At 42.0% G+C, this 26,866-nt stretch overlaps 1 protein-coding gene across 2 annotated transcripts in view; it reads right to left on the minus strand.

Moving 5' to 3' along the window:
- MAP3K20 (mitogen-activated protein kinase kinase kinase 20) overlaps nt 1-26,169 on the minus strand; it is an 84,235-nt gene extending 58,066 nt beyond the window's left edge. The window contains exons 1-2 of one of the 2 annotated variants that reach the window (XM_015868486.2): nt 26,038-26,169; nt 20,815-21,004 (exon numbers count right to left, since the gene is read on the minus strand). In XM_015868486.2, coding sequence (XP_015723972.1) covers nt 20,815-20,973 — 159 coding nt within the window. In that variant the 5' untranslated portion in view covers nt 20,974-21,004; nt 26,038-26,169. Of the gene's footprint in view, nt 1-20,814; nt 21,005-26,037 lie in introns of those variants that run through there. The other variant, XM_032445694.1, reaches the window with a different exon arrangement.
- Between the last annotated feature and the right edge of the window lie 697 nt (nt 26,170-26,866).

Raw genomic sequence — 26,866 nt, forward strand, 5'->3', positions numbered from 1 at the left:
ACATGTGCCACAGATTGCCTACTAATGGGCAGCTGGGCCTCCAAAGACCTCACTGGAGCCAAAGGGCAACAGGAAGGACTGCACTGTTCTTTTTACTTAAAGATTCAGAAAGAACTATTTTCAAAGATTATTTGCTGTGTATTGCACATTAAGGTCACATTCTAGGAGTTTAAAGAAATGCTGTGTTGACCACAGCTATTATAATCATCTTAAAAACGATGTCCATATTCTAAACTGGGATTTAACAGATGCCAAAGCAAGCTTCCCTCTAAGTAAGAGGAAAAGCACCTACTAATTGCACACAGATATCTCAAATTAAGAATCACAGGAATAAAAATTGCCAACTCTTCCTAAAGACCATTACTTTTTAAATAAATCCTTTCTAAACACTTCTAATCATTCTAGGCTATTCCTTTCATGTTATGTTCTTTTCAGCTGCTGTAGATAGCTGTGAAATACATTAGGCAATTTAAGGACGCTTTCTCCTTGCAGTGAGAACCAGATGCAAGTCAATCCACATCTTTGAAGCTTTTGTACTTTTTGAGAAGAAGGTATCATATTTCAATGAAAGACCGTAACCTTCACATAGCAAATTACAAAGTACTGGTTAAAGACCGGTGTTTCAAAAGCACTTAGAAGAATATCTGGTATTACCTTTAAGCATCAGGCTCATATCTAAATCATAAATGCCTAGATGTTTGGAATAAAATCCTGCTAAGCAGTATGGTATCACACGCTCACTACCTTTGGTAAAGTTGCTATCTATCTTATACAACCTAAGCAAGCAACAATTTCCTTCCTAAAGCCACCCTAATGACAAGTAACAAGTTTTTAGTTACTTCATTATATTACTTTTTGGTGTGAAAGAATTTAATTTCTTTAGATGTTGGGTTGAAATAGAACTATAGGAGGCTCAGCCAAAGGAAAAGAACAACCTAAATATGCCAATACAAACTTCTCGGATTTCTTCAAGCATACAAGCTGACTGTAATGGAGCTGAATATTGTTCTTAGTCTCATGATAAACTTAGTCACAGTCTGGTACTGATCAACAAACCCTGCTAAAACCACCTGCCATGAGTACAGGTAAAATTATGTGCCTCTCCTGGGTGCTGCTGCCAGGCTTCCCTTATGACAAATTTGATGTCACTTCTTGAAGGCAGGGGTATTCAAGGGTCTAAACAAACCTAATCCACTATTTATAAAATTCAATCACTATCAAGAAAGTCGAGGTCAGAGCAAAACACATTAAAAACATTCTAACCAAATATTCATTTGCTGGCTCTTGTAGTATTACTGTAAATCAAACCCACTCAGTTATTCACAAAAAACTGCAGCATAAGTAGGAATAAAGATAAATTCTAAGTGTACAAACTAATTGTGCCCTATGAAGCAGTCTGGATTAAGTACTGTAGCGCTTAACGGATAATTTATTTTTATGCCTGTTAAGTCTCTGCTTATTGACGTATGTGAAAGTGTCAATTACCTCATCTACGGCTGACATGCCACTACAGCTGCCTCGAGACCTGCTAGTGCTGTTCTCACCTTTCGAGTACAAATAGCTATGCAGAAATACTTGCAACTTCAATGCTTTCTGTAGGTAAAACAACAAGAGCTGCAGCACACAACTCAGCTCTGACAGCATCTCCAAGGTCGTGCTGACTGCAGGTGCAGGCAATGACCATCCAGTGCTGATTTGGCACTACTCCGGAATGCAGAAAAGGCCTTATCGTCAGATCTTTAATTGCAGCCACGTGTGAGAGGATGCAGACCAAGGCACTCTGCATACAGCTGTGTTGTTGCCTGCAGCTCCTTGCACCAGCTGCTCTGTAAGAGCTCCTGGTCCTGATTCAGCTGAAGTTAGCAAAGACCAAACTTCTCACTCTGCTGGAGTTACTCAGCTCTGCGCTGAAAGTTGTTTAACTGGCACTTTTAGTCCAGACAATTGAGAACCCATTCTACCAGCATAGCTCCATCTGAAAATGAACATCTGTCAACAGTGTTTTCTCAGCATCAAAAGACTTCTTTTTGTTCAAGTCTGGACAAACTGGTCCCACAGCAACTTAATCATTGTTTCTTCTGGGTACCTGTGGAGTGGCTGGCTGGGAAGAAGTAAGTATTGCCTGCCTTCCACCCTGGTCCACGCACAGTGGTTTAGGATTAACATGAGAAATAAATGCAAAACCGTCAGGGCAGCCAGCAGCCAACCCGCTCTGCTGCTAATAAATCAGTTAATTGCACAGTAAGAGGCACCATCGTTCTGTGCAAAATTACAGGGTTAGAAATGGTTAGCCACTCAAGGAATCTGATTAATACAACAATCCTTAAGTGCCTTCTAATATTTATTATTACATTGAGCAATAGTTTGGTTATTTACTTTTCCAAATAAATGTTTGTCACATTTATTAAGAAGGTATTTAGACACACTTAAGACAGCTCTGAAAACATTTTCCAAGACTTCAGCAGTTTTAAGGCTTTGACCTCTGTCATGTTCTTGGGAGATTTGCAACTTAGCTACTCTCACATCTTTACAGTCTAATAAAAGGGCATCTGGAAGAGCTGATGCTTCATTAAAATCATTCTTTTTACTGATAATAAAATTAAAAAGAAAAAAAAAAAAAGAATGCTAGCACAAATTAATCTTAAACCTTTATTTACTGATCTCTGATGAAAATACATTCATTCAGTACACATTAGAGTTGCAACTTCCCAGTACCTCAGGAATGCATTTCTGTGGTATGATTGAGGTATATACTATGTCAAGATGTTCCTTAAAAGACTGTTGACCTCTTGGGTGGAAGAAGATCCTCATTCCTCTGTGAAAGCATTTCTTTTTGTAAGCAAAGTGTGAACAAAGCATTACTCGGTCCTTTGTTAAAAAACAGTTGACAGTGAGAGACTAAATAAGCTCAAAAGTTACTGGAATGATGGAGAAGTGACCATGACACTCATTTCTCTGGGTAAAGGAGCCCAAATTTATTTTACACACACAATACTAAGACAATCAGCATATAAAGCTACAGCTCAGCTACAAAACGCAAATTAAATATGCATCTTAGAGTCATACAGGTTTCCAATTTCTACTATGCAATGCTGACAAATCATCCAGCCAAAAATGAATACTTTTCTGTACGTTTATGTTTTACAGGTTTTGACATATACATTGTAACATCACATGGAAATACTTTTGTGATAAGCCAGATAATAATTTTTTTACCTCATTTTTTCCTGTTCTTTCTAAGAAGTTAAACTTAATACAAATCTTAATGAGCAGGATACATAAACAGTTTATGTAACTTAGCCCTTTTGGATAATTATCATGCCACAGTCTTGGACAGCTATCTACTACTGGTAACAAACATTCAAGTCAAAATAAGCAACTAATAAAGGAATACCTAAAGAACGTCAGAGATACAGAATTCATTAAAAGAATCATGCAGTAGGGATATTATGCAGCTACTCAGTTCTGAACACTAAATAGAAAATCTAAGTAGATGCAAGCAAATTTACAAATTTGCCTACTCTTTAGACTGCTTTCTCATGAAGTTTCCTAAGAAAAAAAATACAAAAGTTTTGCACTTTGGGACCCCCCAAGAAGAATGTTCTTAATAAGTAAAGCACACTGATAATCCCATTAAGAGATTTTTTTGTTAGATCTATTAAACTGTCACTGATAACAAGAAAGCAAGAGGAAAATTACAAAGAATCCTCAGTGAGATCTTCTAAGTGCAACTAAGAGTTATCACATGTTCTGATGAGTGTGGGCACTCTCCCAGCACAACTGTGTTATCCTCTATTTCAAAAAGCACTTGCATTATTTAAAGCAATTCTTATGTATTACAGTTGTGTGAGGCTGGGCTTCTTTTCATTTATCCCAGCTAAAAACTATTTCCTATAGCTTATTAACAAGAAGTTTAAATTCTATCAGTATTTCTCCTTAGAAGACAGTTATACATACAGTGCTACTGGGATATTCTTCTGTAAATCACAGAAAACAAGGGTAAAATTATGTTCTCAGAGTGATACCACCAGCAACGTTATCAATGGCAGAATTATGTTCTCCTGAGTACATCTATTATGACATACAAAACATATATTTAAAAGCATTTTGTCTGAGCAAATGTTTGAAAACATCAAACTTGCATCCAAAATCATGTCCTACAATATTACAAGTACCAGAAACTAAAAGCAGAAATATAAAGGAAAGTAATAGTCAACTTACAGTATATCTGCTTTATCATCAGGTATTTTTTATGTGATTATTATGTTATAATTTATTATGTGATAATACAGGCCCATACAATCTTATATATTTTAAAACATTTCATTTCTACCATGTATTAGAAAATGTATATGAACCGCTTGGAAAGAAAACTGAGTTTTATAGTCTCCTGTAACTTTTTACACAAACCTCTGCAATTTATATCAAATTCAGCAGTTTCAAAGATAATTTGAAGACTACATTAGAAGTACTACTGAGTGAATTTAGAACACACTCTTCAAACTAGCGTAAAATAAATCAGGCTGAGCCCTCCCAAAATCAAAAAGGAGATCTTTTTCCTAGCAGTGTGACAGCAGACCCTCTGCCTTACAGTGTAAGGGACTCTGATGAAGCTAACTGGCTTGGTGCTGCCACTGCCACACAGCAGCCAAGTACCGCACACTCACAGAGCCCATCCAGCAGTTACCAAGGAATCACACTGTTGGTCTTCTTTGTGACAAGGGTTAAAATCTTGCTATCAGAGAACAGACAAAAGCCACAGCATTTAAGATAAAATTAGGCAAGTGCACTGTCTGCAGGATATCCTTACAAAAGGCTTAATAAGCTTGAAAACTGCATTTTGAGGTACAGCTACACTGCAATTCACAAAAATAGCACAGGCATCATGTGCAAACAGCTGATTTCCATACAGATTTCAACTAAAGATTCACGATGCCCTGACACAACCCGCAGGAATAGCACAGAGTTTGTTAGCATCAGGATTCAATACTATTATGGCACCTGATAAAGGCACTTGTTCTATCAGGAACAAGAGTCGTTTCCACAGTAATTCACAGTCCCTAGAACCTTCATAAATGATGTATCTGTAGTGGTCTTAGAGTTTAGAAATGAGCAATAGTACAAATATTTCATTCAGGCCAATTTACAGTAAGAAGCTGTCTCCAGCTGCAACACAACACCAGCAACTAAGTAGAAACAATCAGTTAGTGGACTCAGTGGCACCTCTGAAATACCTGAGCTCCCACAGAGCATTTGGTTTTCAGCAGTTGTCTCTCCTCCTCTCAATGTCAGGACATTGCAACAAACACTGCAACAAACCCCGTAACATTTCTAAAATACTAAGGAATAATGAAATATGAAGACTTTCTGGCTTCCTGCTCACTTCATCTCAACTTTCATTCCTTAGCCAAAAATATCATGACTAATATGCAACATAAGCTTTTCTGTCTCAACAAATGGAAAAATATCAGTGGAAATTATTTGCAAGATCAAAGTCACTACAAATCTCATATCAACCTTGTGGAAAGATGTTCTGTTACGACAGTGATGGGCAAAACTAAGCCCCTCTCAAGGAAACTCTGGCAGTGCTTAAAAGCATCAGAAGAAAAGACAGAATCAAAGAGATATCTGGATAAAGTCTGTATTGATCTAACTAGAGCACTGATTTTCAGCCTGAGATTACACAGTATTAGTAAGTTATCTGGATGAGATGGCTTTAAAAAAAAAAACAAACAAGTCTAATCTCTTTATACAGCACCTTCTGCTGAACCATTAGTACTAGGACTCCAACAAAGATTGCAGCAGCTGTAGGCATGGATCCTGCTCAACTCCTCTGAGCCAGTTGTAGTTAAACTCAAATATTTTCTCAAACACAATTGCAAAATAATTGTAATTTGACCAAGAAAAACAATGTCAAGTTCTTGATAAGTGCTCACTTTACTCCTATCTTGGATTTATTTGAGGCCAACCTACTGTAGTTAATGATAGCAACAGTGCTTAGACTCACTGAATCACAAAGATTGCAAAAGACCTATAAGATAATCTAAGTCCAACCATCCCCCTACCACCAACACAGTACTACATCTGTCCCTTCCTTAATCACCTCTTGGGATGATGACTCCACTGCCTCCCTGGGCAGCCTATTCCAATACCTCACCAGTCTTTCTGAGAAATTCTTAATCCAATCAGAACCAGAGCCTCCCTAGTGTAACTTAAGGCCATTCCCTCTTGTCCTATCACTGTTACCTATGAGAAGAAGCAGATGCTCACCTTGCCACAGCCTCCTTTAAGGAAGCTGTAGAGAGCAATGAAGTCTACACTGAATCTCCACTTCTCCAGATTAAACAATCCTAGCTTGATACAGAATGCACTTAATGGAACCCTAGTGACTGTTAAAATACCTGAAAAGCTTCCCCAAACAGGACATGCTCAGCTGACATTAACAAAAACAGCAAATATATGACACTTCCCTATTATGTTTTAACAGCAGTTGCTGGGGAACCATGTGGGGTTTTGCTTTCTAAATGGGCTGAGAGCTCTGTAGAAGGCTACCCCCTCAGTTACCACTCAAAAACTATATCCCCTTACAAACCAAAGAATCACACCCTATCCAGGGACCACCTACTTTGAAGACACAACACTTCCAGCACAGAAATTCTAGCAGTGACCAGCTGACATGAAATGAATAAGAGAAAACAGTCTCCAGTTACAAAGTGTCAGAGGCTCCTTCACACACAAGACACATTGTTCATGACACATTTACTTATGTTGCAGCACAGGTTCACAGTATTTCAAGAGAATAAGCCTCCATTATAACCCGGATCTCTGACTGCTGTACTTTCCTTTAATGCGTTATTGGAATAATGCACATCAGTAGTTTTATCTGCAACTGTCCAAATTTCGTGACTATGACAGTCTTCCCTGTGACTCTGCCTCCAGTTTTGTTTTTATCATCTAAGAGCAACAAATCAACCTTCTTTCCAAGCCCAGAGGAACAAACTGTCTCTGTGACTTCCCAAATCTTCTTCCTCTACTTAAGCAGTAAGCATCCCACCTCAGGTTACAGACAGATCTCCCTTTCACTTGCTTAGATCAACAGCCTCTGGGGGGACACAGCACCAAACTCCACAAAACTAGCACTCACTCCTTAAGTGATTGCTGCCCTTCAGTCAGTGCCTTTCCAGCAAGCAACAGCCAGAGCCACAGCCCTCTCTGTAGCTCTCCAGGTATGCCTGCACCCAGACCTCAGAACACAGACACCATTCCCCACAAAATGAAGGCTTCAGTACAAATTCCTCAATTGCTTTTCAGAAAAGCCACTCTTCTTTATATAGGATTGAAAATTACATTTAACTTCAAAACTTGGCTCAAATGCTACCCCTACTGGGTAGTGATGGACCAAGACAAAGAATGAAACAAAAACAAACAAAAAGAACTCCCAAAAGACAAAAATCCTGAAATCTGAAGTTCTCACCATTATGTAAAGTAGATTAGTAGATTCACTATTATTTTACTTCATGCCACCTACATGAAATTTCAATCTTCTGCCATCCAGACCAAAAAAAAAAAAAAAAAAGCAAATAAAAAACTGCCCAAAATGAACACTGTAGGGAAAAACTTGCAGTATTTATAAATTAAGCTTACTATCATAAAAACACATTTATTAGTACTGTTGTACTTTATGTTTCTCATGTAGGATTAGTTTTTCCCTTCATTCTCTTTGATAAATTCCTTATCTTACCTAGTCTTCTTCATATCCACCTACTTACAAAGACATGTCATTAAGAACTATTCCATTCCTATTCTTTGTTATACAACATTTGTTTTCAGAAAATAAACCTCATTTGCTTGTTTGCTTTTCTAATTTGTATTTCTATATTACTACAGGCTTCAAAATAAACTGTTTTAAAAGACATAACATGAATACCAGTATCTTTAAACTCTACAGAAATGGAAAAAGTAGAAGATTCTACCTAGAAGAGTAACAATTACTGTTTACAGAGTGATCCTGTATCTTGTGAAGGAAGTGGCTCTAAGTTTTATATGCAGTAGGTGAACAATGTGTTGTAAAATCACAACTTTGCATACTCCAATGTGATGACCAAGTCAACTTCCAGTACTTTTGTGATACCTTGATGGATGAGAATGCATGCAAACCAGACAAATACCCTCTTAAGAGAGTTACACAGAAAAATCACAGCAGCACACCTGCATTACTTTTCACTCTCTGACACTATGGGCGTACCAAATGCTTTTGAGAACTGTTTTTACTAGCATAGACAAACAGTCCACAACGCAAAAACAACAGTACTGCAGTAGTACTCTACCACGTAACCACAGTATATTTGCTGGTAAACATGCAATGGGACAGAATATCTTGCATCCACAGTCAGCTTTGCCTTTTCTCCATTCATTTCTACTTCCAGTAATCTGCCCCCCCAGACTTCATTTGAATTATCTCTTTCATCATTTTAAAAGAAAAGATCCAGAAATCAGAAAGAAATGATGTATACATACCCTGTGAGAAATAAGAATGTTTAAAAAGTCAGTGAGAAAATTCAGATGATCTGTTTTGTGATTACCAAACATTTCACTTACTGTACTTCCTCTGTCACTCTGCCCTGGGCTTCCTGAGGACTTCTAATAAATGAAACAGTAAAGAAGAAGCTGGAATGCGGTATTTCATGAACCCACAGGAACTTCAGGACCAGGGTAATGGTGCACATTACCCTAATGAAACCCCTCTCTCACATGGGCTGTACTTGAACAGCTGAGGAGGCTGAAACATGCTGCAGCTACATATGCAAATGCAGCAAAACCAGCCTGCATCTCCAAATACTTGTCCCTCCTCCAGTTTAGCCAGACAGTTCTCAATGCATGACATTCCCTTCATCTGTCCCCACATGCTTGCTGTTTTGTTTCTGCTCAGAATACCATAATGAACATGGGTCCAGGGCTCAGGAGCTACATGCTGCTTCACTGGTAAGGAGCTCATTCAAACCTGGAGCATGTTTTCTGGGGTAGAAGAATAAAAGCATCACACATAACATTCCTTCCCACTTTCCAGGGCCAGAGGTAAGCAACTCCTCTGAGGATTGCTCTAATTTACAAGCAGAGGGAAACCCCCTGGCAAGGAAGGGAATGAGCACTTACAATTCTCTATGCCTCTTTCAAGACAGAGAACACTTAAAACCTGAAGCATTCTTCTTCAACCGAGAAAACCATGCTTCAGCAAAGCTGATCATGAGACACAGCTCTCCAGATGGCACAGGCAGAGCTCTTTTGACCATGCCATCACCCTGCCAGAGTGCTGTACAGCTACAAGAATTTCTCCACCTCTGCAGTACGTGCTGCACACCATACTGGCAGCACAACTGCTCTGGTGTTCAATTCTAGGACACGTCCCTGATTCCACGAGAAGTCCTCTCCTGCCCAGAAAATTAAGAACTGGAGCTCAGGATGGTTACTTACAGAAAAGACGCAGTCTAGGGAGGAAAAAAACACCTGAAGAAACATCTCCTCTTCAAACATTCAGTGACAACTTGCTATCAGTCTAAGTATCACCATTAAGAGGGTTTGGCTGATCCTGTGCACCCAGAAGCCTTCCAGCTTTTCCCCTTCTTGTGTTCAAATTGTTGCAATTTAAAGGGTTGTGAGGCCTCTCTTCAGTGCAAATTTCACCAATTATCTTTGTCTTTATCAAATCTGGGTAAAATTACCGTAGTTGACTCTGAGGGGAAAATAGGAGACCATTTGGAAATTACTGTTGTAAAGAGCAAGTATGATGGTATTATTGCAAACTTGGAAAATATATTTTATTAAGATCCACTCACTAGTAACTGCATGTTGGGTCTTCAGGGACTGCCCTGTGTAATCAGTTTCAGAGGCTGTTTGGCACTGAAGTAACATTTTCAGTCTTAAACAGATGAAGATTAGGTACCTATCTCTAGTATTCAGAGGACAAACAGTATTGTGATTAACAGTCATAACTTCCACTAAAATCTAACTATGTCTGTAGGTAATAAATCTGTTAGGAAAATGAAGACATTTCCAGTGTGGGGAGGGGGGAAGAGGGGGAAGAAATAAAATTGCACTCTTATTTGTCAAAATTTGGAGTGTTAATACAACTAAGCATTTCAATTGGTTAAATGATGCATATAACTTTAGATTACATTTTAAAATTACAGTGACATTGCTTCAAGATCTTCATTAATGACACATTTTGTTCCCATTACTGCCAAACCACCAAAAAAAAAAACAAAACCATTCTTCTGAAAAGGAAATCTTGATGAACTGATGTTAAGCCTTCAGAAGTATCCTGCATGTTTCTGTATATAGCCAGTATTTTGTTCAGACTAACGTACCTTTATCATTTTGCATGTACAAAAAGAAAGCAGAAGGTGTAACAGCCTTCTGAGCAGAACCACTTTTTGCTGAAAGGCTGTACTGAATTCAGCATTTTGACAGGTTGAAGAAAATGGTGGTACCGAAATTATACTGAAGTTACAGAGTTCAGATCCCAGTTCTTCAAACTATGTATTTTAAGATGGATGGCTTCTTTAAATTGTGAGGGAATTTGATTCCTCATTCTTTTAAAAGCTGTGTACAGGGATAGATTTTTGCAACAATGAGTAGCCTAATCAGGGTGAAGAAACCTCAACCGAAAGCTCACAAAAGCACCCCTCTATCCCTTCTCCATTTTTTCATTTCCACTTTTCTCTTGAAAGGGGTATCTCACCAGAGAACCTGAAGAGTGAAAGATTTTAAAGTATAGGACTGAAATCCATCAAACCCAGGATTGTGGTCCAAACCCAACCAGCTGTCAAACCCAGAGATGTGAATGTATGCTCACTTCTGTCTAATAAAATTTGAATCAAACACTTTGCATCTGATTCTCCATGTGAGCTTTTATGCAAACTTCTAAAGTGCAAGGAATCCTGGGGTGGAAGAGCTATTCTGAGAGACTTCACATAGTTCATGTAATTAGGGAAACCACTTCCTTTGATTGTAAGTGTTCAAAACAGCTGAATTTCTTCTTTCAAAGGAACTCTGTGATTTGGGTCATCTCTTTTACTTGCTCTTTCATGTTTCTCAAGATGAGAGGTGAGACTGTAGAGCACATTATTTAGAAAAAAAAAAAGATTCCACTTTTTGTTTTAGGGATTGAACTTGGACTATTCAAAAGGTTGTCATTTAGAAATCTATCTTTCTTTCCCTCCCTCTGTTTCCTTCTTTTTCAGATAAGCTCTTCAGTGGCTCCAGCGAACATAGTCCAAAACGCCAATTTAAACCTAAGGGAAAACTGAAATGTGGTACATAAAGAAAAAGGGACTCTCGTTTTCCTTTGTACTGTTGTGGCCGAATATGTAATTATAGAGGAGCTCTAGCTGCAGGATCTCGGTCCTCATGTCACGTTTACTTTTTTAATGGTTCTAAACACTGACCAAGCAAAAAGGTAGAAATATAGATTTTAAAAGACAAACAAAGCAACTGCCTTAGTCTTTGAACGGGTCTATAGGTTTTTTCTTTCCCAAAAAGGAAACTTGGTTCACAGTTTCAAGGCAATGAATATGTCAGCTGTGATAACAGCCAATGCCACTGTTGTTACAGAATCAAGTGTCACTTACCCTGAAAGAATTTATTAAGGCAGGCACCCCGTTAGTGTCGTTACTCAATGTTCCTCTCAGTAACAGTCTGGAACAAGCAAGGAATCTCTCTCTTTTCACTACATACAAGATAACACTAAAATAAAAAGGCAGGAGGTTTCACACTACACATCTTATTAATTAACAGCGGTATGCTTGTTTACCTTGGGAGGACTGAGGCTTACTCCTCACCAGTGAGAAATTACAGCCCTCCATCCAGAAATACACCACCAACCAAGGGAAATGGTTTGTAATGGGACCAGAGCAAAATTAGTTCAACAGCTCTGGATTTCATCCATCTGTTGCTACATACTTTATCCAGCACACATAGTCATATGCCAAGAAATCAAAGTAAAAAATCTCCTCAGTTTAGAAGACTAAAGGTGCACAGTTCACTGAAAAAACACTAACAACTATTTATAAGCAACCATGGCTAATAGGATCACCTCAAACACACCTAGCATTACTAAAACAAAGGTTATTATATGATTAGACAAAAAGCAATTTTGAGATGCTTCTTCCCTCTAACTGCATACTGGCACGCATTATGTTTTCTTTGTTCTGTGACTCTACAAAGGAAAAGATATTATATTGGAAAATGCCAATCACTCACCAGAAGGTGCAGCAATTAGATTACCTTAGCAAGTTTCCAGAACAACAACCTACGCACATCTCATCTCCTGTCTCTGCCAGATAAAAATCCATAAAGAACTCTGTTCTCATGTAAAAGCTGATGACTGCACAGTCTGCATGTTTTTTCCTCACCTCCCAAACATGAACTCAGTATCAGACAGCTCAACTTCATCCTCTGTCCACCAACAGCTTCCTTGCCTCTCCTGCAGCAACTCAAAGCTCAGGTCTTCTGCTTTAAACAAGCTATGCTTGTTTTTAGTATACCTACTAGGAAAATCATGCGCCCAGCACATACACAAAATGCAGTCACAGAGTGCATCCTGACATGTTTCTTTCTCTGCTTTCCATAAAACATACAGCTATCACAAGCCTCAGGTTTTAGGAATTTGGGAGTAGAACACGAACACAGGCAGAGGAGGAAAGGAACAGACATGGCACACTCTACTCACAGGCAGAGGAGGAAAGGAACAGACATGGCACACTCTACTCACAGTGAGGCCCAGCGCCGCCACATCCTGTGGGCCCAGCTGCCCTGAGCCCCTTGGAGAAGACCAAGGTGGCATAGAAATGGTCACTGCCACTCTTGCTACCTGGCCTCCCAGCAGCTTTCAGAAACAGAGAATTATGCAGAATGATTGCAAACAGGATTTCTCCACAGCACTTCACAGAAAAGATAGCACACAGGGCAGGCTGGAGGCAGCTGGACCATGACAGCAGCTCCATACCTGCCCCACTGGCCAGATCTCCCCATGTGCTAGTGTGATCAACTGAGTGTCAGAGAAGGGTTAATGCTGGAGCTGTTCCCTGGGCTTCTCAGCAGCCGCCCGCTAACATAAACAGGCTGCAGTACTCCCTCTCACTGTTTATACTGTCCTCTTAAAAAGGAAACTTTCTCCATCAACACCTTAATAAGTGGCAGTAGGTAGGCACACAATAAGCTTCACAGGCAGAGCTGCATAATTTACAATTAAAACCAGATTGATTTTGATGCTTCACACAAAGTTAGAATCAACATGCTCTTCAACTTAGCTTTCAATGAAATCTTGTGCCTCTCATGCAACTCATGTGCAGCCAGGGAAAAACTGAAGACAAAAAAAAAAAATAAAAAAAAAAAAATTAAGAAATGGAGGACATACCTAGCTCTATCAAGATTCTTAGTGGAGGAGGACAAAACTCAACAGTTCAGAACATCACTGCTGCAATGCCTGTAGCAGGTATTTTGGGGTACTCCAATCAATCGAGAGCAGCTTCTCTACTCAGCTTTGAGTAACAAAGGGTGGGAATAGGCTGCTGGCTCCACAGTGCAGGGCACAGCACAGCTCTGAACTGCATTTCATCAACCACATGCTTACACATAGCAAGACAGAAAAGTTACTAGAAATTTAAAATACTTTCATACACCACAGCAGCAACTCTGGTATCACCAGAAATGGTAATGTGCCATTCCACACGCAGCAATGCATGTGGATTATCTAATGAGAGCTTCCAGGGACTGCAACACCAGCAGGCTTCAGAGCTGGTCACAGACATTTGATTGTCACCCATCCCTCAAACACACAAGCACTTGCCATAAATTATTATGGTAAGTTATCAACAGATACTGCTTGTAGAGTGTTTTCATTATCTTAACTTTGCTATAAGAAAACAAGAGCTAGATAAATGTAGAGATAAGACTAATCTGAACTAACTCTCACTCGTTTGAGTCAAGTTAACAAAGAGCCTAAAACAGCACACTGAGAGAAAAGGCGTTCTTCTACATCCATGAGATTCCTACAGTGATGCTTCAGTACAGTTTCAGCATCCCAAAATACCACTCCACAGTTGTTGTTCACTTCAACAGAAGCCCAGGGTCAGCAAATGTCGTGGGAGGGGACACAGAAGAGCACCAATTTGATGTCAAAGGTTACCAGCATGGAGAAATAAGCAGCACAACCTCTCCTCCAAATTGTAAATAATAACTGAGCCCATGCAAAAAGAGGACAGAAAAGGCAGAAATGTACCCAGAGAAAAACAAACAAACCCGCCTTAATCGAGACCAAGTATCTTCTGGCAATACCAGCAGTAACAAAAACTTGCAGCAGAATTATTTTTAAGAGATTATATAATGGAATTAGATTAATTTCAAATTTGGTATTCTTAAATAATCCCCCAGACAGGCTGGACATTGTGGGTACAAAAACAAAAAGGAAGAGTGCTATTCAAATAATCAACAGACACACATTTTTTCCCTTATAGAAACACTACTTACTGACAATTTGTAGGAAACTGGTGTTAATACTTGCATGCAGATGTTGTACCTTCTAAAAATGCAAATATAAAGACAACCAAACTGAAAGGGACCTGAATCTCACAGGTAATCCTGGACGATGCATGTGCATTAACTGGGCTAAGAAAACAATCTGCATATGCCTGGCTATCAGCACGTACAAAGTAGTTTTCCTTTACCCTGACAAATTTCAGGATAATTCAAGAGAATCACGAGAAAGGGAGCAACATAAAAAATCCGATGCATTTTTATTTGTTTATCTGTTCATCAAGTTTGAGAAGTTACTGTTCACAGATGTCCAGCAGTCAATAGAAAAAAATGTGCACTTCACTCTTTACAATTTCAGTACAAAATCTGGTATTTTAGCCAATATATATACATACATACAGGACAACTTCTTAACATGAGTCTATAGAGAGATTCACCAGCACTTGCAGAAGTGCTTTCCATTTATTGCAAGCTCAGATGACAACACTGACGGTCACTGTGTCTCAAGCAAACCAAAATAACTTCTGAAAACACTGAGTGCCAGCCTGAGTCTTCCATGCCAGTTTCATTGAAGTTGATGTCTAAATCAAATTAAGCCATAATTGGCTCGATTTAGAACTACGTATACGCCAGCCAGTAAGAGGCTCAAATTAAGCTGGTCAAAAAATCTCAATAAGCCACACAGCTAGTACTACAAATACTCATTATTCACACGAAGCAACTCTGAAAGATGTTAGTCATCTAATGAAAACCTTGCCATAAAATGTTTAAACACACAAATCATAGAAAAGACAATCAGTACAATATAAAATGTAGCAAAATACAGACCAGTGCGTTCTTGTGTCTGGATACATATGTTTCTATGACCACTTGGATGCATTCCTGCACAGAGATGTAAAGGAATTAAGTCTCCCTTTAAAACAGACAAAATGAAAGCCACGCCAGTTCTTCCTGGGGACAGCCGTATCTGGCAGTGTTGAATCATTTTTTCACTAGACTGGTATCTCCCAAATACCAGTGTGGTTTTGAATTCATTTGGGTTTTAATGCATATTCTGCTTCAATACTTACAACAGCCTTACCCAAAACATCCACTAAGAAAATCTCTTAATGCACTGACTTTCCCGAGACCTGAGAACATGACATTCCTTTACAAAAAAAAAAAAAAAAAAAAAAAAAAAAAAAGTTCTCAAGAAAATCTCACTTGAATGAGGGCCAAGAGTAGGGTGAAACCAAAAACAGACACAGCCAGACATGTTTTTGCACAAGTCTGTCCTATCCACAGTGGTTTATTTTGTGAGATGCAGAGTATAAGACATTTGGAGCACCTAAGCCCATCTTCACAACTGCCTTAGAATAGGCAAGGGCAGCAAGTATCCTTCTGATATCCTTTAGGGAATACCTCAGCACCAAAAGAAGCACCCTAAGCCACTTCCTTTAACAAAAAAACACCTATAAAATCACAGTATTTAAAAAAAAAAAAAAAAAAAAAAAAAAAGCCATTTTTGAGCCTACCTTCAGTATAATAAGGACAGCTGAAAAGAAGTAAAACAGTTGACAAAATACAGAAGCATCCCTTTAGATAACTATGGGGTTGGAAATATCCCATGAGATCCTTACTCTGGGGATATTCGACCTTAAAAAACAACAACAACAACAACAACAACAACAACAACAACAAACTGTGAACTCTGTAATTTTCCCAGTATAGATGCAGAAGTTTGACTCCTGTGCTTATAGGAAATACTCTGGGTCACCTTTCTCAGCTCGTTAGCAATGCTATGTGAGTACAGGGAGCACAGGTTGGGAGCCCTAGGTTTGTTGTCCTCTCAAGATGTTCTCTTGAATGACTTTACAAACTGACCAGTTCAGAAATGAAAGGGCCAATGGGAGTGGAAGCTCTTGGAAAGTACGAATAAAATAATAAAAAAGCATCAATATTGCCCTTCATTACAGCTAGATTCCAGAAAGAAGTCATCATACAAGACTGGCACCCAAGCACCCTTAATAGCTATAAACCACAAGCAAAAACATCTACTATTTTAAGTTTTGTCTGGGCTGTATATCAATTTCAGTTTGGTTTGGTTTGCTCTATTTTACTCTGTTGTTTTTCTCTTGTTACTCCTGAAAGCAATTCCCAGTCCTACTCTTATGACCCACATTAAAATTACCACATACTCTGTTATGAGTACAAACATGAGTGAGGTAAGGCCAGCGACATGCTGATGATTAAACTTAATTCATACAGTTTGAAAGTTACAGACACAACCAACATTTTCTGGACAATCCCTTCCAAAAGTGGATCATAAAATAAAAACAAAGAACCAGCTGCATTATTTTCCATATGAAAAGTTTTACAGAGCAATTGAAAAGATCCCTTAAAGCTTATTGTACAAGTGCACTACATGCGAGAAAATCTAACAAGATACCAGCCAACCTTCCAGCAACACGGCACCAAAACCAGCAAAAACATGCTTTTATTCCCAAGCCTCGTAAAATCCAGTTGCATCGCATAGACATGACTGAACAAGGCACGCGCTGTTAATCGGACCCGGTTAACGTGTTTTCTGCATGAGTGGCTGTTAGTTCAGCAGCAGCACTTTCCAGTAAGATCTCAATTGCATTTTACTGGTGTCCCCACCTTCCCCTGCAGCTTGTTGAGGCTACTGCCAGCACTGGGAAGGGCTCCAAGAGCAGCCATACTGTATGGAACCCAACAAACCTACACACAAGTGCTACAGCTTCAACAGCTGAAGTAAGCAAACCAGACGTAGCATTACTGCTCAATGATAGCACGGAGTTCACAAGCTGTGGAGCATTCCTAGAGAGCAAACACATTATGATTAGGTGCAAGTTTCAGGTAAAACTCCAGTAGCAACGAAGCTCACAGTGAAGAAGCATGGTCCTGAGCAGCAGAGGCATTTCTTCTTGCCCTGCATGCATCACAAACACTACGTTGGTAGTTTGATTCCCCATAACACAATCAGCTTAAAACCAAACGCTACCAGAGTGCTCATACAGGACAGTATAACTGCAATTTAAATTTGTTTTTGCTGTTACTTAATAGCTCAGGACACAGTTAAGGTCTGCTTAACCTGCACAAGTTCTGCCCCAAGTTTTAGGCCTTTTCTAATCATGACCTTGCAGAGGGTTGCTCTCTCCATGCATCTATTTAGGTGTACTCATCCATAGGAACATGCACCGCTTCCCAGGCACTCCGATTTTACTGTACATAAAAAGGCAATGCCTTACAGAGGACTTTCCTCATTTTAAAGGCTTTTGAAGAGAAGACTGAGCTACACTCTTTCAAGTATTTATCAGCTTTTCTGAGAACGTGTTTTAATGTGAGATGCTGCTACATACTGGAAAAAAAAAAAAAAAAAAAAAAAAAAAAAAAAAAAAAAACCAACAACTTTGTTTTACATTTTGGAACTTGCCATTTGGTTAACACAAATCCTTCAAGACATTTACTGTTTTAGATGGGTTTGTTTAATAAAATGAAGCACACATACAACATATTTGCAGAATGACACCACAGCTCTATTGAGTTGGCTTGTGCCCCTCGGACTCGGGAAGCATGAAATTCCTCTGAGCAAGCTTTTCCCAACTCTGCTGTGTTTTCTCTTTATTCAGTTGTTATGGATTATTGGCAGCAGTTAAGAGAAATAAAAAACAATCGGTCACAGAGTTACAAAGGACATTTCCTTTCAAAGAAGTCAGAAAGGGCAACAATTAATTTTCTGGACTAAATGCAAGCTTTCCAAACATCTACATACAGTTAGAACAAGTTATTTTCCTACTGCTATCACAAGAGTCATTGCCTCACCATGACTTTCAGCACAATGAAGTCACAGACATTCAATATTGTCATAACTACAGATAAACATACTACAGACAAACACTGCATGCTACATATGTAAACAGACGGACAGCCATTAAGGTCAGAAAAGACTTTCAGACCACCAGGACTGACCTCCAGCTTTTCACAAGGCAGGACACCTCACCGAGCTCTCTTCTGCTGAGCTCAACAACCTGACACAAGCAGTTGTCCAAACAGATGCCTCATCTCAATGTAAAGGCATGAAAAGATGGGAAGGATTCTCCAGCTCTGTTCCTTCTCTCTGTAGTCTGCTCCAAGCATTACTCATCCTTACTCCTTATAATTTGTGCTTTATTTCCCATTCTAATTTGTCTGGCTTTAGTTCTTCAACCTTTAGTTCTTATAATAGCTTTCTACACTAGATTAAAAGAGCCCAGCATTCTCTTCACATGAAAATGCAATTGTCGTAAGCAAGCTCTTGGGTTTTTTTAATTTAATTCTCTAAGATTTTTGACAGACTGAATCCCACAAAGCCTCCTAAATATATTTAAGATATCACCAGTTGCCTGCATGCTGCCCCTCCAGAGAACTTCCAAGTGAAGGTGCTCACACCAGCTGCTTCCAACTACAGCTCAGCCTCTTGTTTAAGTTGCAAATGGTGACCAGTCTGAAGGAAAACGCACAGATTTTGTACTTGAAGGCACTTGCCATCTGCTGTCAACACTCCTAACTGTCATGTCCCCCACACACCCTTGCACCCCTACACTTTCCACTCTGTGTGTTGCAATTTTCCAGAGCTGTCTCTCCAGTTTGTCAGCATTCTTGGAGAAACAGCATAGCCAAGACTGCACCTACTGCTTAATGTCCTCTTCCCAGTGCCATTTACCCAGACAAAAACCAGTTCTGAAAAACAAGACTTGATCCTCATCCATAAATGCAAGGGCATTAACTATACTTGTAACAGCACCATGAAAAAGGTGCAGGCCTTCATTAATATCTAAACAAATCCTCAAAGGATACTAAATTCTTTCCAGTCTACAGTTTCCTTTTCCCAACCTGTATCCCTCATTACAAGTTGAACTTTCCATTTGGATGTTTACAGAAAATGTTACTCGAATAGCCCAGCTGTATCAAGTAATACACAAGTGACAGATAAGTGACTGTCCTACTTTCTTCATTATCTCCCATTCCGCTATAGTCTATGACATCATAAGTTGCAGCAATCCTGTTTTCAAGCAGTATTCAAGATGCTTCACTGATCGTTACTGAGATCCACCAGTTGGTTGACTTTGAAGCAGCACGTTACTGACACTACCTAGCACTGACTGTGCTTATCTTTTGATTTTTAGTATCTGTCAGTGTCAAAATGTACACAAAGAACAGTGCAAATTGACACTGGACAGAACGCATACACCCTTTACCTTCATCAACAAGAAAAAAATTGAGATCCTTCCACACAATTTTAGACAGTAACTTGCTTAATCATGATCAAACACGCTTATCACATCACTAAGCTAACACAGTTACTGCAACAGTAGGTGAATTCGGGTATCTGGTTATTTCCTGAGCACATCACCCTTACTGCCACTTTGCTGTCCTTCCACTTGTAACACTCTTTCTTAAACGCTCTGATGGTACTGTATAAAATGATATCCTGTATAAATGTAAGATTATACAGTATCTGGTGCCGTCTGTTGCCCCAATGGTGACCTGCACACAGACTGGGGTTCTGCGAGGACAGCAGGCACCGCATCTCTGCTGGGGCTGTGCAGAGCCAAGGGTCAAGAGGATTTCCAGGTAAACCTCTTATGGATGGCTAAGCTGCAGTAAGCAGTCATTCTGCCTTTTCCCACAGAATTGCTACAGGACCAGTCTGTCTTCCCAGGCCCACAGGAAGCCACTGGAGAAGGTGACTGACATGCTGGTTAGCCTTAAACCACATTGTGAGACAAATGCAACTGTGGGCAGCTTGGAGCCCACAGAGCTACAGCGGAGCTCCTGCAGTGGCAGGGCAGAAGCAGCGCCTCGCAGCACATGTGGTGCCTATAGTGAATGTACAGACACCAGCCACAGTGCTTGTGACCACACATAAGGAGGAGAAAACCAACGCAGGCAGAGACAAGGAACACTAGACAACGACACCTAACAACACAGCCAGTGTCATCAAATGGGAATTACTGGGATTACGGGTGCAGGAGTTTTCCTCCTCCTCTGGGTCAGAACAGAGAGGAGCTGCACCACCAGGAAGGCAGAGGAGGGTGGCAAAAAAAAAATAAGAATGCTTTAAATCAGAGACAAATACAGACAGAGCCCCCTTGGCAGGTATTTGCAGTAACAACACCCAGTTACATAATGAAACATAAAAAAAAACAGGATAGATTGCTTCAATTAACTGGAGAACAGAAAATAAAAGGCACTTAGGTCTTTGTTTACACAGCAAAGAAATCAGAAGTAAACTCTTACCTCCTTTTCTATTTTGAGCAGCTTCTTCACAGCCACCTCCTTGTCCTGAGAAATCCATCGGGCTCGATAGACGCTCCCAAAACTCCCCCCGCCGCAGTTTTCAAAAAACTGCAAGTCATCAAATCTAATTTGCACAAATGAAGCACTGGAAGACGACATCTCATAATGACAAAATATACCACAGCAAAACCTGCAAGACAAAAGCTGCAATCAATACACACTCACCACAGATTTATGGACCTTCTTACCTATGTTCAGACACCCCAAACCAAGAACCTGTTGCAATAAGGACGCTGCAGCAAAAATCTACTGATCATAAGAAGGAAAAGCCTATGAGCTCGCAACCCAACAGGCTGTGCAAATGTTTACATTATTTGCACAAGCTACTAGGAACAGCTGGGAGACAGAAGGGACTAAAAATACTCCTCCTGAGCACCTTGGAAGGAGATGAGCAGAAAGTGCACGTGTCCCCGTGTTGCCAGCACTGAGCTCACTAGCAAACAGAGCTGTGTTTTCAGCTCCTAGCTCACACAGCAGCACACTGAGCACACACACACACGGCACACAGTGTGCACACTGCCGGCCAGGTACGAGCTCTGTGCTGGGACACCCAAAAGCCTGACCACAACAAGTGTCTCCTTCCAAGTGAGTCAGTTCTGTGCACATGTTACAGCGCAGCGCAAGCTCACGGTAATTTATGTAAGCTACAATATGCGAAATCGTGCAGCATGTGCCAAGACCGGCTTCGGCGGTTTTGAGAGACGATCCATTTTGGCTGCCAGGAGAACAGAACGTCCTTCTCATAGATCTCAAAGCAATAAGTAAGCCACGTGCCTGCTGTAGACTTCAAGCAACACTAACATCTAAGTGAGTGGATAGCATCTAATTTTAGGTTCCTTTTTCACTGGTCACGGATCGGCAAGCTCTAAGGTCTCCAGAAAAGAGTAGAGCAGTCAGGATACTACAGAACAAGAACTGTGAGACTGCAAGAGAAATCTTCACCTGCTTCCACAAACCTGCCTGAATCATCATCGTGTTACTGCACAGGCAAGCAAGAAGAGTGAGCATACAGCATTGGAAGAAGGAGAGATAGGGCTGAATAGATCAAACAAACAGAGGTTTGGTTTTGCTGGTGAAAACCACATCTGCAGTTACACCCATCAATCTACTTTGCACCAGAAAGCCCTGCATGCCAGAGGCTCCTGGGGATGGCACCAGGCTTCATGCACTGTCTGGGGCTGGGAGCTGCACGTTTCATGTACCTACTTCTGCCTGCCACACAACCAACAGCCCTTCTGCAACACAAAGACACAGTTTTCCCCTCCCTGTTCTCCAAAACGTGTGCATAAGTTGATTATCAATTTGGAGTATCATTTGACCATAAATTTGTTGCACTGTCCAAACAAGCCATGAAGATACTCTGATTTTTTTCCATGTTATACAGAAGAGCATACGGTCTTTTCTAGAACTGGCTGGTGTGCTGTAAATCTCCTCACTACCAACAAGGCTGGAGGCAGCAGCTGCTGGGCTGTGACAAGGAGCCCGCAAGAGGCCTGGTGCTGGCTGCAGAAATCCCTACAGCAGGAAATTAAGGCTGCTCTTCCAATATCTGTCCGCTCCTCTGCTGGTACAAGTGCCCGGACCCTTCTGCTGACCTTCTGTTCTTGTTTTAAACCTGCTGTGTTGTCATCGGATTTCCTTTCATCTCCTGCATTCCTATGGAAGATCAGGGTGATCTTCTGCACTGCCCAAGCACATGCTTTCTCTGAAGAAAAGCTCAAGGGGAAGGAAAATGGTCACTCCTGCAAATGGGGAGCATAATGAAGGCAGCTCTGACTTTTTGCTTCTTTGTCAGCGCTGCTTAATTACCTGCTCTTCAGAAACAAAAGCACATTTGTCATTTCTAATTCAGCCATCCCCCCCACCAATACTGTGTACATGTGCCTCAGAACATATAGCACTTTGCAGGCAAATAAACAGATGAAATCACCAGTTTGAGCAACTTACGGCATGGCTCTGAACACACTTATGCAGGTAGGTAACAATGGTGAAGAGAACAACCTCCCTACTGACAGCAGAAGGGTCATGCCACTCACAAGCAAAAGCTTACACACCACAGTGGGACCATAGTGCAATCAGCTGACAGCAGGTGGTAGTAATGGAGGTGGCAGAAGGAGCAGAACGCCACATGAAGGGAAAAATGCATCAAAGGAAACAAACATTTCTGGCCTTTACCATAGGAATGTGATAACTCTGAAAAGCTGTCAATTATTTTAAATTACTCTCCATCCAAAAACAAACAAAAAAACAACCAAACAAAAAACCCTATCAATTTAATTAAATGATTTGACTTCTTAAAGTTAGAACAAGCTGTTTTTCTGACTTCACTGAAGAACAGACCTCAGCATTTACTAATATGCAACAACATCCACACCAGACATTTGTTAAATACAAGTGAGTACCCACTTGTGCATCCTCCCTGCTGCTTAAATGCCCACCAATTCCCAAACCTTTCTGCAATGAAAATGTGGTGCCCAGCACACAGGCATTCCAGAAGCTACTGTTTTAGCACCTTTTCAGATTTATCTACAACAGTCAGCTGCTAATGCTACAGTCACCAGCATACAATAAAGTAACTCAATTGAAAGAGCAATTTGTGGGCTTCTATTAGGTCCTCCAATATGTTTTTTTCTAGAGAAAGTGGAAGAGTCATAGCTGGACATTCTTCATTTAGAGATCTGTAAATAATGACAGACTAAGGTAGGCATAGTTTTCTTCCAGATGAAAGAACAAACCCATTTCAATATTACCCCATGATTCTGGATGCATGGCAGTTAATCCTCAATTAGACAGATCAATCCCTTTGTTATCTTAGAGAAAACAACTGTTTAGAGCAACAGCTGCATGTGACAATTACACACACAGTTATTAACTTGTCATCCTGTTCGAAAAGATGCTTAACAATCTGAGTTTACACCACTGGTTAAGAGAAATATCTGGTATTTCCTTAAACTCCAGATTCTTATGTGTATCCAAAGCAAGTGCATCACTCCACCCAGGCGCAGTGTGTTTGCAGACCATACACTTCCAAGCCAGGAGAACAGCCCTGCCACTGTCTTCCAGGCCCAGGGCTGGTTTTTGGCTGTAAGCATTTTGGGGGAGTGCTGTCTACATCTCAGAGTACCGAAATAGGAAAAAAACAGCCACCAATACTCCCTCCTGCGCCCCAGAAGGGGCTGAGCAGCAGGGGGATAGCTGGGAGCAGCATGCTGCCTCATTCCTCGTGCAAGAGCCAGGGCCCTGCTGTTCATCACTGCTGCTCCCTGGCACTGACAGCTTCCCCTTCATGGCCTGTGAGGCACAAGCAGCGGGAAGGGAGAGTCCAACACCAGCTGCACTGTGACTGCAGCTCAGCACATGTCTGCACTTTAAACTGCATCTCACGACTTGCACATGCACCTAGAAGCTTCAGATATTTGACTGCTCCAAAAGACACCAAAATAAAATAAAATAAAATAATAATAAAAAAAAAAATCCACAAACCAAAATGCAACCACCACCTTTATATCTATGCAAGAAAACCCCTCTGTAATTCAGTCCCTCTCCTCAGTGTATGGCTCCTCAAAGCCGAATTTAGTGCTTCTTTCGGGAAGGCATCCTGCCAACAAATTGCCAATAAAGTAGTAGCACACTACACTTGTGCTATCTTAAAATACACAGTAGAATGTGCCAAGTTTCCTTATTTGGCAAAACAGCCCTTTTGCTTCCAGGATCTTTGACCACCCATTTTTAGATCTCAATCATCCTTTGTATCCACCAGGGCCTGCAGGCCACACAGACACCAACCTGGGCTACTCCAGCTGCAGCTGGTTTGGAGTTTAACAAAAAAGAAAAAGAAAAAACAGAAAGCCACACAAATGCAAAAACAAAAATGTCCTGCAGCACGGTTTCCTGCCACTTAGTGTGAACAGAAAGCAGAGAAGGAGCGGTACGATCACTGTGCTATAGGAGGTACTGCAGAAAGTTTTTCTGTGAGAGACCCTTTAATAACGTTGAGAAATGCTAATGGCTCAGATGCAAACAAACTCCATGCACGCCTCCAAACTAAATGTATCCAAACCCAAAGTTATAGTAACACCACAGCCCCTGCACTTCCCAGCCTCCCCTGACCAGACCCAGAAGCAGCAGTGCAGGTGTCAGCAGTCCGGACAGTGCCTTGGTTACATGAGTAGCAGCATAGCAGCACCCGCGCATGCCCTGTGTCAGAGGACAGGAATTTTGCCCAACGTCCATTAATAACGTTTCTAATTTCATTTGAATTTATACAGACTCTGGCACTACTGAGAAAAAAAGAGAGAGAGAGAGAGAGAGAGAGAGAGAGATTGAGCTGAAATAAGTTGAGTACTTCAGAAAACAAACTGCTCTATCCTCACCCGGAGCCGCACGAGCAGCAGAGACCGTCACACTCTGCACAACCCTAAGGGCTCTCCCTGCCACCCCGCACCGATGGCAGCAGCACGGCCGCACCTGCGCGGGGTGTGCGGGGCCGTCGCCAGCACCGCACAAGGCTGCAGGGCACAGGCTGGAGCTCCGGCCCGGTGCCGTCCCCGCGGCTAACCCGGCACCGCCATCGCTCGCACCGTGCCACCCGCACGCCGGGCTCACTCCCGGCAGGTAACGCAGGCGGGCTTCCAAGGGCTTCAAGGGCAAAGTCCTGACAACGCTGAACTGCACGCCTTTCTGCTGGGCAGAAAGCTGCGACGTTCCCGGGCGGTGACCCCGCGGATCCGGCGCTTCTCAGCCCCTCCGCCCGCGGACCCGGCAGGGGGAAGCGGCGCACGGCGCGGGACCTCGAGGCAAAGCGGCCGCACGGCGGAGCGCCGCTCACGTGTGCGCGGACAGCGGCCAACTTGGGCAGGCACCGCGAAGTGCGGGAGAGGACGGAGGGAAAGGTTGGCAGCGCTACGGGAGTGCGGAGTGGGACAGAAGGGAAAAGAAAAAAGAAAAGAAGAGGGGAAGAGAAGCACGTCGCACCTTAAGGTCCAACCCGAGGGATCTTACGACCACAGCGCACAACGACGCGGCGGGCACGCGAAACGCGAAGGAACCGCGTCTCTCCCCCCTTCCCTCCCTCTGTCCGCGACATGTCGGGACACGCGGCCCTGCGCAGCGCTCCCCGAGCACTTCCCAACTCGTCCCGGCATTCCTCCCATCCCTCCTCACCTTTCCCGAGGACTCCGGGCTGGCGGCCGACCCCGAAGCCGCGGCCCGCTCGCCGCTGCTGGAGGCTGCGACCGGCGCTAGCGCGTCTCCCCTCTCCGTCCCCCGCGCTTCCGGTTCATGCCGGGGAGCCGCCGCCGCCGCCCCCGCACCGCCCGCCCGCGGCACCACCCCGAGCCGTGGGGAGCCAACCCGCCGCCGGAGGGCGCGGGGAGACGCTGCGAGAGCCGGCACGAGGGGCGAGAAGCCCCCCAGACCTCTGACGCGTTAGGACACCGGGGGGGATTCGTGCCCCTCGTGCCGGCGTCTGGCCGTGCTCCCCACACACGCACAAAAACAGCCCCACCTGGCCTCTCCATCAACACTCAGGGGATGAGAGCAGTGGGAGGTGATGCCAACGAACTTTATAGAAGGGGATATAAAGCTGTATAGTTATGAATTACAGCCAAAATGCTGAGGTGATGGTAGTTCATAGTGAGAAGGTCTGGTGGAGAAGGGGACAGCACTGACAGCACGACCCCAGCACCTGGGATCAACCTCAGGTCTGGCAGCAAAATGGCAGCACCTCTCTCCTCACTGCACACACTACATCCTCACAAGGCACACAGCCCTCATCCAAACGTTCCGCTGGCACTGCCATATGCTGCTGTTACGGAAGAGCTTTTGCAACTTGAAAATTAGCTGTCATGTTTAGAGGAAGTGACTCAGAAGACTCAGGGGCAAGCAGGATCTTTCTGCTGAGGTAAACACATCGCACGGATGTGATGCTATGGCTTTGGTATTGGCATCACGCAGGCTGTACTGCCCATCACTGCCCTGTGCTGCACTCCCA

Source organism: Coturnix japonica, chromosome 7 (assembly GCF_001577835.2).
Source record: "Coturnix japonica isolate 7356 chromosome 7, Coturnix japonica 2.1, whole genome shotgun sequence".
NCBI classification, from domain to species: domain Eukaryota; kingdom Metazoa; phylum Chordata; class Aves; order Galliformes; family Phasianidae; genus Coturnix; species Coturnix japonica.